Raw genomic sequence first — 21927 nt, 5'->3', positions numbered from 1 at the left:
ATGCTTCGGATCATGAGCCTTCTCCATACTTTTTTCTTCCCATCATTCTGGTACAGGTTGATCTTAGTTTCATCTGTCCAAAGAATGCTGTTCCAGAACTGGGCTGGCTTTTTTAGATATTGATTGGCAAAGTCTAATCTGGCCTTTCTATTCTTGAGGCTTATGAATGGTTTGCACCTTGTGGTGAACCCTCTGTATTTGCTCTCGTGAAGTCTTCTCTTTATGGTAGACTTGGATAATGATATGCCTACCTCCTGGATAGTGTTCTTCACTTGGCTGGATGTTGTGAAGGGGTTTTTCTTTACCATGGAAAGGATCCTACGATCATCCACCACTGTTGTCTTCTGTGGACGTCCAGGCCTTTTTGTGTTGCAGAGCTCCCCAGTGCGTTCTTTTTTTCTCAGAATGTACCAAACTGTTGATCCGGCCACTCCTAATGTTCCTGCTATCTCTCTGATGGATTTGCTTTTTTGTGTGTAGCCTAAGGATGCCCTGTTTCACTTGCATTGAGAACTCCTTTGACCGCATGTTGTGGGTTCACAGTAACAGCTTCCAAATGTGAATGCCACACCTGGAATCAACTCCAGACCTTTTACCTGCTTAATTGATGATGAAATAACGAAGGAATAGCCCACACCTGTCCATGAAACAGCTTTTGAGACAATTGTCCAATTACTTTTGGTCCCTTGAAAAAGAGGGGGCAACATATTAAAGAGATGTAATTCCTAAACCATTTCTCCAATTTGAATGTGAATAATCAAATTAAAGCTGATACACTGCACTTTAAGCCCATATTCATTATTTAACTGTAACTTGAATTTATTTTGGTACACAGCCGAAATAACAAAACTTGTATCAGTGTCCAATTATTTCCGGACATATATATGTGTGTGTGGGTGTGTGTGTATGTATATATGAATATATTTCTCAAATACAGACCCAAATAAACCAACACACATACATATACACACTAGTATTGATTTTCTTTGTTGGGTCAAGTTTACAAGACATTAGAAAAAGCAACGACAATAACAGAACAGTTCACATGCAGAGTGAAGCGTGCATGCCCCTCTGTGAGCAAAGAGATTAGCAGCAACAATGACTTTTTACAATGAACACAAACCAGTCAGAGTTCCTATTAAAAAAACATGCTGTGCATGCCCAGTGTATTTATCACACACGAGCCAGTGTGCATGCTTGTGACAGAGGCTATTCTGTGTGTATAACAGAATGCTAGCTGTATAAGGACAGAGTGCACCAGGCATATGAAGGCTGATTCCTTTTTACACGACTCCCTTTTAGAAGGAGAGACAAATTTAGCCAGGAATGTGTGCCCTTTACCAGCGCATGAAATGCACTGTGCACGGTCAGCAAATACATTTCATGTGACCTTCCATGCAGCCTGTTACACAAACCAAAAATCTTTTGTTTATTAGTATTAAAGTCGCTTCACCTCTTGGGATTTTTAAACAAATATATATATATATATTTATTTTTTTACTCTGTTGAAGCAGGGGTCTTCGGAGCTGAACCGCATTGTTTTCCGCTCTAGGGACGCCCTGTTACCCGAGAAATTTACATCTGAAGGGGCTGCTGGAAGCTGGGCACAGAAAATGTCAGTTGAAAGGTCCCGCGGGCCAATAGGAAGTCATAACGTCATCTCTTCCAGCTTCCTAATGGCCCATGTGCCGCGGGACCTTTAAACAGAAGTGAGATACCTGCATCACCTTCAGTGGCAAGTATCTCGGGCCGCATGCATCAGCTTCAGTAGCACGTATCTCGGGGTGCAGTTAAAGGGAAAGTTCCTTTAACTTAAAGCAATAGTGTAATAATTATTGTTGTAATTACACCTAAAGAAAGTCAAATAATCCCATTTTTGGACAAAGTGTCCTTTCCAATTTGTTGACAAAGAACAGTTCTGCAGGCCATTCAATGTTATCCCAAGTTTTGGTTGTTTGCTGCTTTAAAGCAACATTTCCTACTCAGTGTAAGAAATTATCTCATCCCCAAATACACACCATTGCAGAAATATATCTCACTAGTTTCAACCATTCTGAGCTGTGTCTCCATGGAACAGCTTACAAAGAAAGTGGTAGGAACGCAATAACCCCATGCCATGTCCTGGCCTCTGCTGCCCTCTGACCCACACATCACTATTACATTGTGGAAAATAGAGCAGAGTCTTTTTCCCACCAGCCGTTCCTCTATTAGTGCTTGGAGGGTCTTGAAGGGCACCGGTGGGAAGTGTTCAGGTCAATATTTCAAGGTGTTCTTCTGTTACGTTTCTCAGATCTCCATTCTTTAAGTAATCTATTATTAAGACTCAACCTAGTTGTCCAGTTGACAAGGAAGCAATGAAATGAATGTCGGATTGGCTAAGAATTACATTGCAAGCTCTTAAAGGCAGGGGATCACTGTTCTTGTAGGTTTTTTGCTAGACATTATGTACATCTGTGCTATATAAAAACACTTATTTATTATAATTTTCCCCTCCGCACTTCATCAATTAGAACAGATGAATTGGATTTTAGAGATTGGCTCTCCTATAGTATCTTTACTTTGAAGTTAACCTTTGGAGTGGCCCGTGATGTAACACCACGTCATCAGGTCTGGCACTCCAGGGAAGGTCGGCACTCCGGAGACCCCATGAAGTAGTGGCCCTCGCCATGGCTCTCAGCTTGTTGTCTATCGTGCGATTGTATTCTGCGTTCCCCTAAGCGGGATCTAGCAGACGGGGGAACGGAGGAAGACTCCTCCTCTTCCCTTCCCGTAATTAGTGATGCCGTGAGCCCTCCAAGAAGCCGGAGTGCATTAGACCAGGAGTGGACAACTCCAGTCCTCAAGGGCCACCAGCAGGTCATCCTGTTGCATGGTTTGCAAATAAGGTGAATATAGAAAGCACTTACGTGGTGTTGTACAAAATGCTTTCTATATTCACTTTATATGTATAGTACGGATCATTTCCTGCCCCAGTCAACACCTGTGGCAGAAAACTGGACAGCGAGAGGGCTCCTTTCATACAATTTCAGCATGTTTGCAATGTCAGAAACTCCCTATGCCTCAGATTGGTCATTTACTGTCGTCATTTGTCATTCAGAACTTATTTACTAAACTGGGATAACCATTCTCACTCACTATGCCCATTCATTTACTCACTATGCTCATTCATTTAAGTAGACCAGGAGTGACCAATTTATGTGCTCAAGGGCCCCCCACAAAGGATATCCCTGCATCTGCACAGGTGGAAGTTCACTCAAAGATTGAGCAACTGATTGAGCCACCTGTGCTGAAGCAGGGATATCCTTAAAACCTGACCTGTTGGTAGCCCTCTAGGACTGGAGTTGGCCACCCCTAGTCTAGGGCACTTTTGTGAATTAGCCCCTTCAAAACAAGGGATGACTGCAACACATTGCTTTGTAATGCACTACAAAAGCTTCTCCAGCATATACACAAGAATGAATGCATCATTTTTTTCACATTTTAAACTATTTATAGCTTTATGTATATACCGTATTTCCTCGATTCTAAGACGCACCATCGATTTGACCCTTACAAATCGAGGAAAATTACTTTTTCACTTACCATGTTTCAGGAGAGGTCCCATGTCAGCGGAGAAAGAAGCTTTGTTGAAGATGGACAGTGGGCAGGTGTGCGGCGGGAGAAAAGGGCCCAAGTCTGCAGGTGAATGAAGATAAGAAGACAGCGGGCATGCGGTGGCGGCGGCAGGAGATCATAATAGCAGGAGAGCTGAGCAGGAGCAGAACGGCATAGGCGAACAGCTGGGAAGGAGCACACTGTAACACGAGAAGTTGACCGGTGTCTGACTTCCGGTTACAGTGCGCTCATCCCCAGCCGTTCCCCTATGAAGCTCTGATCCTGCTCAGTTCTCCTGCTATTATGATCTTCTGCCGCCACCTCCACCGCATGCCCGCTGTCTTCTTATCTTCATTCAACTGCAGACTTGGGACCTGTCCTGCCGCCGTCGTAGTCCCGCCCGCTGTCCATATTCAACCATCTGCAGACATGGGACCTCTCCTGCTGCGTCCCCTTTGTCCTCCGCTGATATGGGACTTCTCCTGGAACATGGTAAGTGAAAAGAGGGGGTTAGTACTGTGGACACTTTTTATATTGTATTTTTTTAATATATCGATTCTAAGACGCACCCCGATTTCAGACATGTGAATATCAAAAAAAAGGTGCGTCTTAGAATCGAGGAAATAGGGTATGTATATCTAGGGAGCGTCACCACGTCATTACGTCATCACGCATACACACGACGAGACCGCATCGAGCGCGGATTACAATTGCTGCCAGCCACTTTAGGAGACCTTCTCTGGAACTCCAAATGAACTGGTTTTGATAGTTTGAAGGAGCCTCTGGATTTCTGCATCAGTTATCACCTCTCTGCAACACTAAGGGAGAGTCGAATTGCGGATCCTGGATGCAGACTGACCAGATTGGCGGTGATATAATCACAAATTGCCTATTTTATATCCACCCTTGTGAGTAAATTCCCCCCCCCCTTCCCTCTTCCTTTTCCAGAAATAAATGTACTTTTTTACGCTATGGGGCGTGCGCTCTCTCTTCTCTTTCTCCTATATGTATATCTTTATTTATATAGCGCCATCCAGGTATATAGCACTTCACAGCAGTAATACACGTGACATAATATAACACTTAATAGGAATAAGCGCTTCAGACATAAAACAATAGGGAAAGGGTCCCTGCCCGAAGAGCTTACAAGCTAAGTGGTAAGTGGGGAAAACTTACAGAGACAGGAGACTGTTCTGGTATTTCATAGTACAAAATGTCCAGCTTCAGATGCATCTTTCTTTTGTGAACACTTTCTATGTGTGTCCCTGTGTTCTGTATGCATATATATATGTATCTTAATATATAAATTCGAAATTTGTATGGTTGGTGCTAGATGCGGTGAATCTGATTGGTCCTCAGCCTCTGGCCAATCAGATTGGTGGCTCTATGACGTCACCCAACTGCCACTCTCTTCCCCCTCGGCCTCACCCGACTGACACACACACACACACTCTCTCTCTCTCTCCTCTTCACCCAGCTCATCTCCCTGCCGCCACCCCCCCCCCTCATCACACTCACCCTCACGTGCGCGCCCTGCACCGGCTCCCGGACGGAGGGGAAGCGCGGCACGGCACTCCTTCCCCAGTCGCCAACTTCAGGCTCCTCCCCCCTCGCTCCCAACCGACTCCCGGACGGAGGGTAAGCGCGGCGCGGCCCTCCTGCCCCAGCCGCCAACTTCAGGCTCCTCCCCCCTCGCTCTCAACCGGCTCCCGGACAGAGGGGAAGCGCGGCGAGGCCCTCCTGCCCTAGCCGCCAACTTCAGGCTCCTCCCTCCTCACTCCCAACCGGCTCCCGACACTCCCTGTAGCCCTGCACTCTCCCTTAACTTGCCTTTAACTTGCTGCCTTCCCTACGCACTGTTAATTGCGATTACAAAATGGCCGCCCGTAATATTCATTATATTGTGTTGTATATTGTGGAGCTAGCAACTTATAATAGAGGGATTCATTTTAATAGCAGGAAGCATATAACATGGACTTATGGACACAAACATATAAACCAGGGAAGGGGGTAGGAGTAAAAACAGTGGGGGGGGGGGAGACATGCAGGGGGTTGGGAGACATGCCGGGGGGGGGGAAGAAGAGATGCAGGGTGGGGGAGAGATAACACACCCACTCAGTCACTCACCCACCCACTCACCCACCCACTCAGTCACTCACCCACCCACCCACCCACCCACTGAGCTCTGAAGGGGGGGAGGGCCAGAGCTGTGAACGGGGGGGGGGGGGGGGAGGAACCCAGCTGTTAACACGAGGGGCCACATTCATGTGCAAGGGGGCCCCGATTGCTGTTAACGGGGGAGAAAGGGGAAGGGGGGGAGAGAGGGCAATGGAGAGAGACAGAGGGCAATGGAGAGAGACAGAGGGCAATGGAGAGAGACAGAGGGCAATGGAGAGAGACAGATGCCAATGGAGAGAGAGAGATAGCAATGGGGGGAGAGAGAGAGGGGGGAGCGGAGACAGAGGGGGAGCGGGAAAATTTAATTCCGGGCAACTCCGGGTATATCAGCTAGGCCCGTGCCGCGCTTCCCCTCTGTCCGGGAGCCGGTGCAGGTCGCGCACGTGAGGGTGAGTGTGATGGGTGGGGGGGGGGGGGGGGGGGCGGCGGGGAGATGAGCTGAGTGAAGAGGAGAGAGAGAGAGAGAGAGTGTGTGTGTGTGTGTGTGTTTGTCAGTCAGGTGAGGCCGAGGGGGAAGAGAGTGGCAGTTGGGTGACGTCATAGAGCCACCAATCTGATTGGCCAGAGGCTGAGGACCAATCAGATTCACTGCATCTAGCACCAACCATACAAATTTCGAATTTATATATTAAGATAGAAGTATCTACATATATATGTAGAGGTATCGGTACCGTGTTAGCCGAGCTTTAATAATCAAAAATGAATAGACTATATACCGTTCTTTGGCTAACGAATTGCTTTTATTTGTGCGAGCTTTCGAGATACACTGATCTCTTCTTCCGGCGGTGTTAGAATGAATAAAGCAGGCATGGGTTTACTTAAATCCAAATCTGACTTAAGACCGTGAAGTCAGATACGATTTTAAACCAAACTGTTTGCATTTCTGACATATAGGATGTCTTTTATACTTTTATATAAATATATGTATACCTTTACTTGTAAGATCCCTGCGTGGAGACCATTGTGGATGATTCCCCCTAACCCTCCCCATCCACCCTTTTCATTTTCTGTACCCCTCTCCCCCTCCCTTTTAAGTTTTGAAAACAATAAAATACAAGTTTAAAAAAAAAAAAACAGTGCATAGAAGAATGTTATCTGTGACTGAAACCTAACACCCACCCCTGTGAAGTATGCAATTTATGACTTGAGGTGTTAAATAGTCCCTGAATGTTAGTGATGTGAGTGTGTGTGTGTGTGTGTGTGTGTGTGTGTGTGTGTATGTATGTAAATATACATTATATATAGTGTTTTTTGGATTGGACTTTCACTTGTATTGTATATTTTACATATAATTTTTTCTGTGGTTTTATTGTATTTTTATTATCATTTACATTTTGTTTTATATATATATATATATATATATATATATATATATATATATATATATATATATATGGTTATTGCTTATACATTATTTAATTCATCATCCTCACACTACAGTCCTGTGTCAGTGGGGATTTGGTTAGGCGCTAATACTTATTCTTTTTTTCTTTTTATATATATATATATATATATATATATATATATTCAGGATCAGATGCTGACTAGTGAAAATCAATTGTTTAAGGACAACTGCTAACTACACTGTTCTGAATAACTGCTACCAGAATAGCCTCCTCAAAAAAACATAAATAAAAAAACATAAATAGTGGCTTGATTCGGATTAACCACATGTTTTAAAGAGTATGTTATGGATCTGTCAACACAAGATAATAATTCGATTTTATTAAATGGCGTTTCAATGTACTTAGTACAGAGAATTCTGCAGGTACAATGTGTCCCAGCTATGAAGATCTAATGTGATCTAATGTTTGGTGTCTGCAGCACAAGGAGATAAAATGACTTGCCCAAGATCAAAAGGAGATACTGGGGTTCAAACTGGGTTCACCCACTTCAAAGACAGTATTCTGAACCCTATGCTACGTCTTAAGTCCACAATCACAATATTAAAAAGTTTTTATCTGACTCAGTGCTTTACCAATAATGCCAAAGACTTCTCAATCTGTATTTCACAGTCAAGACGGAAAGTGGAATTTATTAGATGTATACCTTCTCTTGGATGGGGAGTTTTCTGCCCCCCCCTATAAAGGGGTCTAAAGGGTCTCTGATAATCACCTGGTCCTGATGACTAGGGAAAGGCTTAGCCAGTTCTTGGTTTATAGCTCTAATTTCTAATAAGCAAGTTAAACAAAAACGCCACCGAAAGTTAGTGCTTTAGAACCACAAAAGTTGTAGTGTGCCCACGGACATCTAGAAGAGGTGTACCCCCAATCAGAGACAAATATCTAACAGGTTCTCATCCAGTCTGCAAATCCTATACTAACTGTATCACTGCAATGATTTAAACAGGTTGATTTTCAGAAGGGAAATGTCAGAATGAATGAGGCAGGTGGATCACTTTGGCAAAACTGCCCAGCTTACAGGTACTAAAACTGTAAATAATCTCACTGCTTACAGTCAAGAAAGCAGGGGTAGCCAACTCCAGTCCTCAAGGGCCACCAACATGTCAGGTTTTCAGGATATCCCTGCTTCAGCACAGGTGGCTTAGTCAGTGGCTGAGTCAACGACTTGTTGTCGCCCTTGAGGACTGGAGTTGGCCATCCCTGCACTAGTCTAAAGTTTTTTCTTACCCACTAACTTTGTAACTCTATGAAGATGGTAGTTCTGATAAGGAACTATGCAGCATAGACAGTAAAAGTGAATAAAATATACCTAATAACCACTGTAAATGTCAGGCCACCTCCAATGCACTCTGCAGGATATCTAAATGTCAGGGTCCCTTACAAGTATAGCTGAATGCCTTATAGTTTATTAATTAATTAATTTATTTATGTAATTAGAGTTAGCTCTACTAGTAATTCCAGATCCACAAAAGAGTGCGTCCACCTTTATAACGCCCATCTGAATGAGACACAAGTTTGCTAAAGCTTAGCACCTTTTGTGGATCTAAGTCATAATGAGATTTATTTTATTACACTTCCCCATAATTTGTAGGGCATACATTTTTTTTTTTTTTACATATTTATTTTGTACTACATTTACTAATGAACCTTTCTGAAATTAATTTTATTTCTTTAATTAGTGCGTATAATGGGCAATGTCAGAAGACGGCTTACAACCAATGCACTTAAAGCAGCAATCCCATCAAAAAGTCAATAAAATGTGTTATAACAAATATCATTGAATTCTATGTACAGTACCCCTTCCTCCCCAACCAACCCCTTTTTGCTTCTGTAACGCTCCCCCTCCCCTTTACATGTAAATGAAACACTCAATAAAGTATGCCCCCGGCTTCAATACTTATTGTATATTGTATAAAATACAAATTAAAAATAAGTTTTAAAAAAAACGGGAACTGCTCCTTTAAAAAACACGGTTTTCTTAATCTCTTGCTCCTGAGGTTACCATGCTAAACTTTAGAGCAGCGGTGGGCAAAGTAGGGGGCGCGCCCCCCATGGGGGCAGGAGATTCTTCTGGGGGGGCGTGGGCCGTTGCTGGGGCCCCGCGCTCTTCCCCCGAGGCATTAAAATTAAATGCCGGGGGATCGCGTGAAGCCTCTGCAACGCTATCACTTAACTTGACTCTGCAAGCGTCACTTGTGTCCATGGCAAAGCAGCGTCAAATGCCGCCACGCGGTCATGTCATGTGACATCACACGCGTCAAATGATGCTGCGGGTCACGTGACGTCACATGAACCCGCAGCGTCATTTTACGCCGCATCAAGGTAAAGGAGGGGGCGTGAGCACCAGCGGAGGGAAGGCAGGGGGGTGCAGCTGCAAAAGTTTGCGCTTCCCTGCTTTAGAGTGCAATGGGCTCGTGGGAGAGCTTCATTTTAATATCCCGGACACTTAATATTTCAAACTCTCCTCAATGAAGCATCAACTGAAAGGGGGAAAAAAATGACAACTTAGGAAACGGTTCTAATAAGGAAAAATGGTGATCAGCACGGACAGCTGCAAAATGGGTTAGAAGGTGTCTTCAAGCTATGAAAGGTGTTTTATGGCATAGTACCGCTTAGTAAATATGTTCCTTTGTGTTTGGGAACGCGGGTTTAATTGCTTAATGAGTTTCCACAATACTTTTTATTACACATAAAAAATAACCCACATCTGTTTTTTTCTTTTTATCATTATTTGTGTTAATGTGTTGAATTTTTAAATTATAAGTATGATGAGCAATACTAAAAATAATTTTGTATTAAAGTGTGTTTTTCTGTGTGTCGTATTGTTATTTCTGTGTTGTAATGTTGTTGCTTAATGCTTGTAAAACCCAATAAAAAAACTATTTAAAAAATAAATAAAAAACCCTTACGGCAGAGGTGCGCAAAGTATCCCCCCTGGGTGCTCTCCCCACGCCCCACCCCCCTGCTCAGCTCCGGCGTCAAATGACGGCACAGGGTCATGTGACGTCACGTTGCCATGGCAACGCGGCGTCATTTGCCGCCGGGTTACCATGGCGACACGTCGCCGGAGACAAGGTACGAGAAGTTACACAGGCCCTGCGCAGTCCCCTGGCATTTAATTTAAATGCCTTAGGGGAGAACGCGGGACCTCTGTAACCGCCGTGCCGCACTGGAAAATCTCGCGTGCCACCCGGTTTGCGCATCCCTGCCTTACGCTCTGCCGTTCTATAAAAGCGGAAACAAAGTATTGTTATTGGCTTCTTTAGGAAGATTCAAAACAACCTTAAAAGTGAAACCTTTCCCTATTTGTGCCCTGTATGAAATGTATATGATTCACCAGGCCCTCTGAAAATCAAGCTTAGGACATACAGTACTTGTTGTCCTCCACTTTTATCTGTTTAGCTTATTGTGTTTTCGGGAACATACAAGCTAATTGTTAATCATTTATATTCTTTATTTTTATAGTAATTAGAAGACCCACAGTAAGTTTTTAGCACGAAAGAGATAAGGTAAAGAATGTAACTCCCAACCCAAACCATTTGGTTTAAATTACCATGGAAACATTAAGAGCTTACAAAGCATTGTCTATTTTATTTGAAGGCATCAGTCAGCTGCATTTAATGTAACTCACGAAACATGCCTCTGCCATTAGTTAATTACTTGTCCTAGGCGTGACTGTACATTGAACATGCTGGAGGCCTGCAGTGAAGTAGCCAAAGTCATCCTGTTGCATGGTTTGCAAATAAAGTGAATATAGAAAGCCCTCACATGGTGTTGTACAAAGTGTTTTCTACATTCACTTTATATGTATAGTACAGATTATTCCCTGCCCCAGTCAGCACCTGTGGCAGAATACTGGACAGCGAGAGGGCTCCTTTCATACAATGTCAGCGTGTTTCGCAAAGTCAGAAATTCCCTATGCCTCAGATTGGTCATTTACTATCGTCATTTGTAATTTGGGACTTATTTACTAAAATGGGATAACAATTCTCACTTGCTATGCCCATTCATCAAGTATATTTCAGGGGTTACTTATAGGTTATTGACACAAATAAATGAAATTTAAAAAAATAAAAAAATTATATCTATTACTTTTAAAGCAGCAATCCAAGAAATGTGAAAATGTTCTAAACGGTGCTATTTTCAGCACTGGGGACTCTCCAGTTACCGAGATAATTACAGTGGTAGTTGACAGTGCTCCTTCTGGAGAATCCAACATCCAACATCACCGCCACTGTCAACCAATAGGGAGTCGCCACTGATGAAATTGCTGCTTCCTATTGGCCTGCAGGTCCCATGAGATTTGAACAGCCATATTGTTTCCCCAGAAGGGAGCTCAGCACCGGCAAATCCCATGGTCATTATCTTGGGAACCAGAGGTCCCCAATTGCTACAAATAGCACAGTTCGGCGCTGTAAGGGCCCCGATTCCAATTATGTTAAAAATGAAGTACAAATAAAATCAGAATTGCTGCTTTAATGTCTCCATAGTAACCAAATATAGAGTGTATTGAACGCTTGTTGTGTTTTAACAATCCTACCTAATCCTTCTGATAATACTGTTTGTAAATGGTTATATGTACAGGTACATTGTTGATTCAGGCTTCTTTCTTTTTGTTCAGTTTATTAAACTGCCATTATAAGGCAAAGAACAATAGTTGAGAGTTGAAGAATCTCCAGGCATTCCAGACTGATATCTTGATATAAAGTGATATTTATTTTGCATAGACAGACCAACGTTTCAGTCTCACAGGGCCTTCATCAGGGTTTACACTGATGTAGACATATTATTTGCCCCAAGTAGTCCGTATCTCCCATTAACTCCAGAAGGTAACCGGGCTAGTTTAAGGCAAGCTTTAGAATAGTCGTGGTCTCGTCTGTATATGTTTATGGACCTTGTGCATTCATTGCCAACACTATCGCAGGATCATCAGCTGCCACAGCAAGGGGGGTGTTGTGGGATAGTTCTCCAGTTGCATAGTAGCGCTGAACCCCACCGCCGGGATCTGCCACCGGGATCTGTCTCCGCTGGCCACGTAAGGTAAGTCATTATCTTAACCCTTACCCTAACCCCCCCCCCCCTTAGCCCTTACCCCCCCAAAAACCTAACCTAAACTCTTAGGTTGCAGCCCCTCTGGCGCTGACCGCGCTGAAATCTTTATGTGTAAGTCCCCGCTCACACGGTGCGCGCGCGCTCGTGCACGCACGCTCTCCCAAGCTTGGCGCTTGAGTAAACAAAAAATTTTTACTTTCAAGCGCGCTCAACTTGCCCGCAACGTCCCCCCGCCCGCGCTTGCGAAATAGCCAGGACATCCGGTACTCATGCTTAGAGAGATGGTGACGTCACCGCTCTGAAGCATGAGTGCGGTCAGCGACACCGGGGCCGCAGCCTTACCCTACAACCCCCTACCCTAACCAATAAAAACCTCTAAAACTAACCCAATACCCTAACCACTAAAACTTACCTCCTCCTAGAAGCGGCGTCGGCGGAGGTTCTAGTGGCGGAGTAGTTGCGGCGAAGGGTCTGTCTGCGACCAAACGCAGTGGTAATTTGGTCGCGGCTGTTCCACCGCGACTAAATGTCCCATTCCATGCTGCATCATATCCTCTGTAAAGATCTGTCATGAGACAGTCATTTTGGATTTGTGATGCTTAATATATCAGAGACTGCTAAACCCAGAGCTGTACTGATTAGCAGTCCATCTCAGATCTGCATCCAACACAAACTCATTTTCTTATCTCTTCTGCTCTACCCTCTCAGCCATTATGCATTATGCTGTGAAGACATCTTCCCTGTGCTGGGGAACATTTTAATCCCAATCATTTGAATAGAGTTAATAATTTACTCTGCGTAGATTAGGCGTCTTCACTGCATATTTAAGGGGCCCTCTGGTTCACTGTGTATTAATTCTCAGCTAGCAAGAAAGGCCCTTTTGAGGTAGGTTGAGTAAGGACAACTTTATTTTGGAAAGTTCTGAACCAACCTGTCGCTTGCATGACAAAGTTTGAAGTTCACTGTGTCCCAAGCAAGACATTAAGTCGACATTTACTAAGCCCTAAGGCAGGCTTTTTTAAATCTGCCTTACAGTTTAGCACTATTTACTGAAACTACTGTAGGCCTAAGTGTTGGAATCAGTTGTCTTGTGATATACTCAATAACGTGTTAGTCATTGGCAATTCTTAATGTGCGGTCGTTTAAATGGATATGCATGACATAGAATGGATATCCCACCTTACAGCACAGAACGTTTAGACTTACAGTAGACATGTGGTTAGACTTCTGGCAGGTTAACATTTGCTAAAGTTTGCAATCTATTTTCTGGTGTCTTGCCCAGCATCTAAAGGAACGGTCACTGGGATTTAAACATGGTTCTTCCATCTCAAAGGCAATGACAGGATAACTCTGCCACTTCATCTCCTTGCCAGTGCCAAATTCACGCTTTGACAAACTATTTACTATATACAATATGCATTGTTTTCAGTTTTTTCTTCTCTATGTAGCACTGACTGCATAAACATACTCCATATCACTACACATGGGTAGATTTACTATGGGCCACCTATGCTACGCGGTGCTATACCATACAACACCGTCTGGCCCATTCCCTTTAATGGGCCATAAATCCTGTGATTGTTTCAGGGCCGCAAGGTGTCTTATGGCATAGAGCTACTTAGTTACCATAGGTCTATATCTTACAATCAAAGAAGTGAAGCCGGTTGATAATCAATCAAAGCATTGAAACTGGTTGATATGTCCCAGCTGGAGTAAATGTAAATACAAATGTTATAGTAACATAAGTGTGATTGATGTGGCAGGAAGGATGAGGAATGGTTTGAAGAATTACTAGAGAGAATACAGCGTAAATTCCTTTAAGAAGTGGTACTTGAAGCATTAACTACTAGATGTGTAAAGACAGTTTCTGGCACGCAGAATGTTACATGGAATTCTACTAATAAAAAGTTTTCACAGTGTTAGGCAGAACTCATAGACTCCGCTTGCTTGCGAGAGTGCGAGCGCTTACCGTGCCTTGTGGCTGTAGCACAAGTGATCCCTGCTCGTAGTGTTGTCGGCGATGGGGCTGGTTCGCCGTGATTGACTGAACCGATCACGTGACGCGGCCGCCGCTTGAAAAGACAATTTTTTTGTCTTCTCAAAACTCGGTCGCACCATCGCGCTGTGTCGTGCGCGCGCGCGCCCTAAGAGCAGCCTTTAAGGGATTATGCAATTTGTGCTTGACGCACACGCGCAAGCGCCCTCACACACAGTATGATCCCGGCCTTAGAAACAAACATAGCTACAAGAACACCGGCTTGTGAATGCAAAGAGTGGAAGAGTGGATGAGTAGAAACTAATCTAAGAAATAAAAGGAATGCATGTCAATATTCTGTTTTCAAAAACTAGGCCATGCTGCATACATTCAGAATTAATGAACCTGCAGTGCATTTCCAACAAGGAACTAACTGTAAAGTTAGTAATGTCTTGCTGTTTCATTGAAGTAGCAATCCAAGCAGGCAAATTTTGAAGCAGGGATCCATTTCCAACAAGGAACTAACTGTAAAGTTAGTAATGTCTTGCTGTTTCATTGAAGTAGCAATCCAAGCAGGCAAATTTTGAAGCAGGGATCTGCGGTGCCGAACTCCGTTAATTTCAGCTCTGGGGACCCCGTGCTGCCGGAGATACTTACCACCGAAGTAGGTGCCGGTAGCAGTTACGGCTGAGCAAGCAGGGTTTTAAGTTTAACGTTCCCGCGTCACATGGGCCAACAGGAAGCCGCAGCACTGAAACTAGCTATTCTTGCGCCTGGGGCAAAATAATAATTATACGCCCCTCCTCCCATTTTCTAAAGTATAATTATTGTTCAAACCTGAAATAAATGTAGATAGTATTGATGGATTAAATTATCATTTATTAGGAACTAGGAGTTGAACCCTTTGGCCAAAGCGTTATAAGCCTGCAAGCCCCGTCAAGGCATAACCACATTTGCAGGTCCTAACCTTATTTATTTTGCTGGGATTGTGTTTGTTAATTTCATAGAATTGCTAAACCTAATAACCTCTGCTATCCCACACTAGATAGTAAGTAATTTTTAATAAGCTTTAGCTTACTAAAGCTTCTTTCGTTACTAGCCGCTGTTACTGGTAAAGTAAGAAATATCTTCAAAGCAACTGCTAAATTAGGATAGGACTCTATAAGTGACTAATCATATAGTAGTTGTAAGAGAGGTAAGGTTGTTGATGTTTTTTTAAATTGCTGGAGATATCTTTTTAAAACATTCAATTTCACTACAAGATTCATCATTATTGAGATAAAGTTCATTGCTAAATCAAAAACATGTTTTTTTTTAATTCAGACACTTCTATCTCTTGAATAGCCGATCCAGTTCAAAATGAAAAATCTTCGGCATTTAATGCACTGTATCTCCAATCTAAATGGGTGATCAGGGTACCTTGTTTATCTCCATTACGGAAGCTTGATTTGGGGTTCTATTACCGTTTCCATCATTTGATTCGTCTGTATCGAACCTTTAAGTTTTCCTTCTTCTTTTACTTGATAATTCCTATACAATGTCTACATTACTATCCAGTTCAGGAGCATCTTTCTCTAATATGTCCTTAATCGTGCAATTTCTCATTTCCTGAATCGTATTTTTCAAGCCTGCTATTAATTCAACAGCTTGACAAACGGTCCAACTTTTCTGTTGAAGAGCTGATTAAGAATGAATAAATTGTGCATGCTGGAGAATTTTATTCCAAGCGCACAAATTACAAATACATTTATAATCTATATGTTTTACAAAACCCTGCGCGACAGAAATTGGTTCAGGATCTAAGATGAGTTCGGAAATTTTTCGTAGACACATTTTATTTTTGACAGCTGATCACACATAGATTTTACAGCCATATATTTTGATGACCAGCGGGTATCGCAATGTCGTTTTAATGTAATATCAACAAAATTTGTTAAAATCTTCCATCTAGCAGTAGCACTTGGAAAAAAAAAAATTACAAAAAATTGTTGGATTGTGCTGAAACACGTAATCATGTCTGCGGATACTTGGGCAGCGTGATAACAAGCTAAATGCCATGACGTGACGTAATGACGACTTAGAAACACTTACAACTCAATTCATACGACCCGTCAAGGACCTAAAAGTAATGCCGTCATAGTAACCCTTTAATCTCGAAGAAATTACACAGGGGCATGAAAAATATCATGGCATACGGTCACCAATTCACCAAATGCATTGATACACTGACACTGCACATGATATCATCAACATGGGGAATTAGGTAAGCATGTGCCGTGCTATTTACAATTTTTGACCTTACTTTTGATTTTGTTGCGCCCGGGGCAAGTTCCCCGCTTGCCCTGCCCTTGTTATGCTGCCGGGAAGCCGCACAGAAGATGCCACGGCTTTCTATTGGCCTGCAAGGGCGCACCATATTTGAACAGCGGGCGCTACGTGATTCTTGGCAGCCGAGGAGAGCAGCTACCGGCATCTACTTCAGAGGCAAGTATCTCCGGAAGCAGGGGTCCCCCAAAGCTGAAATTAATGGGGTTCAGCTCCTGAGACCCACTGCTTCAAGCCTATAAAAAATGTGCCGGCTTGGATTGCCGCTTTAAGGGTACCGGTCCTAAAACATGCAAAACAAATACTTGCCAGTGGTACTGAAGGGCAAAATTGATATAAAAAATAGTAAGTGCTCAGATAGTAAGTGTCTTGCTGGCTGGCACTGCACAAGTTCTGTCACTGTGTCACATTGCTGGATCACAGGCACATCTAGAGTTAGATGTGCTCAGGAAGGTGGTGCCTCTCTTAGCTCCCCCTCTGTTCCCAGCCATGCCAGCAGAAGAGGGAGTTTATTTGCATATAGTCTTAAGTTTGCCAACTTGTTACCTTGAAATGTAGTAACCTAAGGACGAGGTATTTTTCTTAACCATTTCGCTGCCAAACGGGTCACCAAGGCACTGCAGCGTGAAAGTGTTGAAGACCTCTATGGCAGCAAAAGAGTTAACTACACCAAACAGAGTCTAGGGTGGCGCTCTCACAGAAGTGCAATAATATGGCAAGGGAAAATTCTGTTGTCAGTCAATAAACCACAGTAATGTGCACAATAAACAATCCACAGTCACATAGCAGTGTCAAAAAAATGTGACTCGCATACAGTATAATAGTGACAATGATTTCAATGTGGTATATACTGTATTTATTTATCAAATGTTTTACCAGGAAGTAATACATTGAGAGTTACTTCTCGTTTTCAAGTATGTCCTGTAGCGCCAGTGATTCCAATGTAATCCAACGTGCAGATATATAATGCCAAAAAAAGGCTAAACAAAGATCCTCCACTCAACCCTTAAATAAGAAAGCATTTCAAATGCCTCTTCTTGTATGCGATATCTCCAAAGAAAAGATGAGAGAGAGACGGCACCGTAGTAGAGAAAACAGAAAAGGCGTAATGTTCAGATTACATGGTCAAAATGGCTAGTAATTCTCCAAATATTGTACTCACATTTTGACCAAAAAATGTAAGCATATCTCCATCAGTGGCAAATGGTAGATAAACGCCCAGTTGGGTGTGGGTGATCTCAGGAGAGAGAATAAAGAAAGGCACAATAGAGTAGACTGTATGTAAAAAGTAAGATAGTTTATAATATAAAAGCCATTAAAATGCGTCCTTACAGGAAAATAATTATTTTAAGCATTAAAACATGTATAGAAACCAGGATCTCCCAGGGTTGTGGTGAGCAACAATCTCACCACTCCTGTGTACTGGTGCCTGCTGTGACGCAACTTTAGGTGGTGTCGCTTCCGGTTGCGGCTGCCCGGAAACGGATGACGAAACGATCACAGTCTTTCCCCCAAGTCGGTGAGTCAACGCATTTCGCTGCATTTCTAGCATCCACAAAGCTGGAGACGCAGCGAAACGCGTTGATTGTCCTCTCACCATAACCCTGGGAGTACCTGGTTTCTATTACATGTTTTAATGCTGAAAAGAATGATTTTCCTGTAAGGGCGCATTCTAAAGGCTTTTATACCATAAAGTATCTTACATTTTACATAAAGTCTACGCTATTGTGCCTTTCTTTCTTCTCTCTCCTGTGATCTTCCACACCCAACTGGGCGTTTATCTACCATTTGCCACTGATTGAGATATGATTGAATTTTTTGTCAAAATGTGAGTACAATATTTGGAGGATTACTGGACATTTTGAGCATCTAGTCTGAACGTTACTACTCTATGGTGCCTTTTCGGTTTTCTCTCCTACGGTGCCGTCCCCCGCGCCTCTTTTCATTGGACATATAGCAAAAGGGTTAGCACAGATATGTCCTTTTATTGTGAAATATCACAAAATGTGATCAAATGCATGACCTTTTCCACGATGCATTAAGTCTGAATTTGTCGTGTACCAAATATTTATTTTAAAACATATATACACTTAAAATCAGCATCCATATGAAGTTGAATACTCTGTCTTTGAAATAAGCTCCATGAAAGGAAACAATGTGAGCATATAAAGACACCCCACGCCTTGCAAATTGCAAACATTTGATTTAACAAACATGCTACAGGAGGCAATATTTATAGAACGTGGCACTATTACAGGCCAACATGATTTTCTTCATACATAATACAGTACTTTGTTTTGTCCTCTTATCACATGATGCATAAGACTTATCAGGAAAGTCTAAAAGACTGTAATATGTACAGCTTCGAGCAGGGGTGGCCAACTCCAGTCCTCAAGAGCTACCAACAGATCAGTAGACTGAGCCACTGATTGAGCCGCCTGTGCTGAAGCAGGGATATTCTTAAAACCTGACTTGTTGGTGGCCCTTCAAGACTGGAGTTGGGCATCCATGGCTTAGAGGATAGAATGGAGGGGGGGGGGAGTATGAAACTTTTACACTCAAAGTATTTCACCAAAGCACAAGAGGGAAGCATATTTCAGAGAAAGAAGTGCTAGAACAAGAGGTCACACTGAAGCTAGAGCAGGGGTGCGTAAACTCTTCTCCCTGCGCCCCCCTGCCTGCTCTCACTCCCTGCTCGCGCTCCCCCCACACGGCTCCGGCGGGGTCATGTGATGTCCACGTGAGCCCACGGCGTCATTTGACACTGGGTTGCTATGGTGACGCGTTGCTGGAAAGTTAAGGTAAGTAAAGTTACAGAGGCCTCGTGCGATCCCCGGCCTCTGTAACTGCCCCCCCCCAGTTTGCGCACCCCTGAGCTAGAGGGTGGTAGACTTAAGGGAAATATGAGGAAGTACTTCTTCACACAAAGGGTAGTGGCTTCATGGAGTATCCACTTAACAAATGTGGTACAAGAGAATGTAGTAAATATGCTTGGGAGAGACATAAGGCCATTCTAACTGTGATAGAAAGCCACGGGTCATAGAGTCTGACATTTTACAGCAGGTAGAAAATGGGCAGACTAAGGGGGTCAAGTGGTTCTTATCTGCCGTCAAATTATATATTTCTATGATACCATATCTATCCCAATTTGCCACATGAAGCAAATTAAAGGTCACATTAAGAAGTGTCAACAAAAGTGCAACTCATTAAAGCTGCAGTTTAAGCAATATCCTACATGTGTGGGTTTTTTTTTAATGAATCAGTTCTGTACTATGAGAAAATACTGGTAGCGTTTAAAAATAAATAAATAAACAATTTTAAAGACATTTTTAATGTTTTCTAACGTAACAAGCATTTTTGTTCCTATAGCAACCATTTAAAAAGTCACATCCCCTTCCCCTTCTGAAACAGCGTGACCTTTTTGAGCTCTGCCCTCTCTAGCAGTGAACCAATTGAATCTAGTGCCTGTCTGGTCACATGATCTTCCTCAAAGAACTTTGCCTGTCAGTGCAGCAGAAGGGGACCCAGGATGCTTTTAGTGAACCCCGGGCTGAATCTTCAGCGATCGATTACAGGAGAACGGATCGATCAGCAACTTAGCTAATCACTTGTCAGTGTGTAGACTGTATTGATGCACATATTGAATGAAAATAATAATAATAATGTTTAAAACGACAGCTTCAACTGCAGCTTTAAAGTGCTCTTCCCATATGATAGTGTTACTTATTTACATACTGACAATTCTTCTGTCTTTTTAATACATAGGGGGGGGTTGTTTTTTCCTTTTTTTTTTAAAGCCCTCTTCCAATATTTACTGTATAAATATTGCTTACATCTTTCTAACGTACAGTCCGAAGAGCTCTGCCCCAATGTTTCACAAAAGTAGACTTTTTATGTTAATAAGGCAAAGTACATACACTTATTTTCTGACTGCTTTCAACCCATAAGGAATAAAAGTTTAAAATCACCTTACCTGCAGAAATATATTCTTTAACTCAATGGGATCCGCTCTCTTTGTGAACTGGGATAAAAAATAAAAAGAAAGTATATAAGCTTCTGCTTGACTTGATAAGTAACAAAACTTTTCATGACACTACCTATTTGATCCATTGTGATCACTTCAAATGCAGTCCCTTGGGGGGGACGGGGACTATTCAATGCAATTGGCAGCTCTTACTTGCAGCCCTTGTAAATATCACCTGGTTAATTTAAATAAGCAAATCTTGAAGTAGGACACTGCAATATTGACAGATCTTAACACAGTATTTCAAGATACACCCCAGCTCATTTGCATAACCAGTTTTGCTGCTAAATCACCCAGAAGAAAATATTAGCAGCTGCTCCCAAAAAAAGAAGGGGGCAAAACATGCCACTCACTGGATATCAAAGGAGCATTTCAAATAGCCTTCGATTTTAATTTTGCTATAAGCAGACAGCAACATAGCACACAGATACATGGCCAGTTTTGCTTTACATTATGTTTCGTCACTTCGATGTGCATTAGCCACAGACTGCTGTCACAGAGAAAACCAGATCTATGCTGTCGCTTCTCTTAGTATCTCAATGGGTTAACACGCATACATCTGCAAATATGGGTAATGCAACGTGGCTTTTTGTTATGGAATTTGCAAAATGTGCGGCGTGCAATGTAGAGCTGCAAATGCAAAGGCTTGTTATGGGGAAGCATGGGGAGGCTAGAAAAGCCAGGCGATCATGATAGCAAAAAGCAACAGCAGCAGCAGCAGCAACAGGGCCCGGGCAATGCACAGTGTGAGGCAGACAGTGCTGCAATATTCTGCAATGCAACCAACAACTCCACCCCTACATGAGCCAACACAAGATATAGCATGCATTGCACTGTCACGCTGCGGAGCTCCCTAATTATGAGCTGCCTGGTTAGGCTAAGCGGTTACAAAGCACTGAAAAGGTACAACAGGAGCTAGTTAGAGTCACCTTGACCGCCATGCTGAGGGTGTGATGTCAGAGCTGGCAGGGCGCGCGCTCTCTGCCCAGGACACGCGCGCGCTATGAAAATCTGGCTGCTTTTTCTGGCTGGTCTTTGCAGGCTGGTCTCTCTGGCTGGTATTTGCTTTGTGGCACTGCACAAGTTCTGTCACTGTGTCACATTGCTTGATCACAGGCACATCTACAGTTAGATGTGCTCAGGAAGGTGGTGCCTCTCTTGGCTCCCCCCCTGTTCCCAGCCAAGCCAACAGAAGAGGGAGTTTATTTTGCACATAGACTTAAGATTGCCAACTGACCTTGGGGCACCTAGAAACATTGCAACCTAGCAACAAAATCATATCCGCAGTGTCATTTTTCTCTTAACCCTTTCGCTGCCAAACGGGTCACCAAACCACTGCAGTGTAAAAGTGTTGTAGCAAAAGGGATAACTGGTGA

The 21927-nt window shown here is 43.0% G+C and overlaps 1 protein-coding gene across 1 annotated transcript in view; it reads right to left on the bottom strand.

The window, feature by feature from the left end:
* The window catches only part of SLC25A12 (solute carrier family 25 member 12), a 113378-nt gene extending 91676 nt beyond the window's left edge, over window positions 1-21702 (bottom strand). Inside the window, exons 1-2 of the mRNA XM_075609078.1 lie at window positions 21481-21702; window positions 20501-20548 (exon numbers count right to left, since the gene is read on the bottom strand). Of these exons, the coding sequence (XP_075465193.1) occupies window positions 20501-20548; window positions 21481-21492 (60 nt within the window). The 5' untranslated portion in view covers window positions 21493-21702. The remainder of the gene's footprint in view (window positions 1-20500; window positions 20549-21480) is intronic.
* Window positions 21703-21927: the final 225 nt, after the last annotated feature.

This window comes from Ascaphus truei, chromosome 7, assembly GCF_040206685.1.
Source record: "Ascaphus truei isolate aAscTru1 chromosome 7, aAscTru1.hap1, whole genome shotgun sequence".
Taxonomy (NCBI): domain Eukaryota; kingdom Metazoa; phylum Chordata; class Amphibia; order Anura; family Ascaphidae; genus Ascaphus; species Ascaphus truei.
Note: the sequence above shows the minus strand (reverse complement) of the source record. Positions and strands in the feature narration are given on the sequence as shown.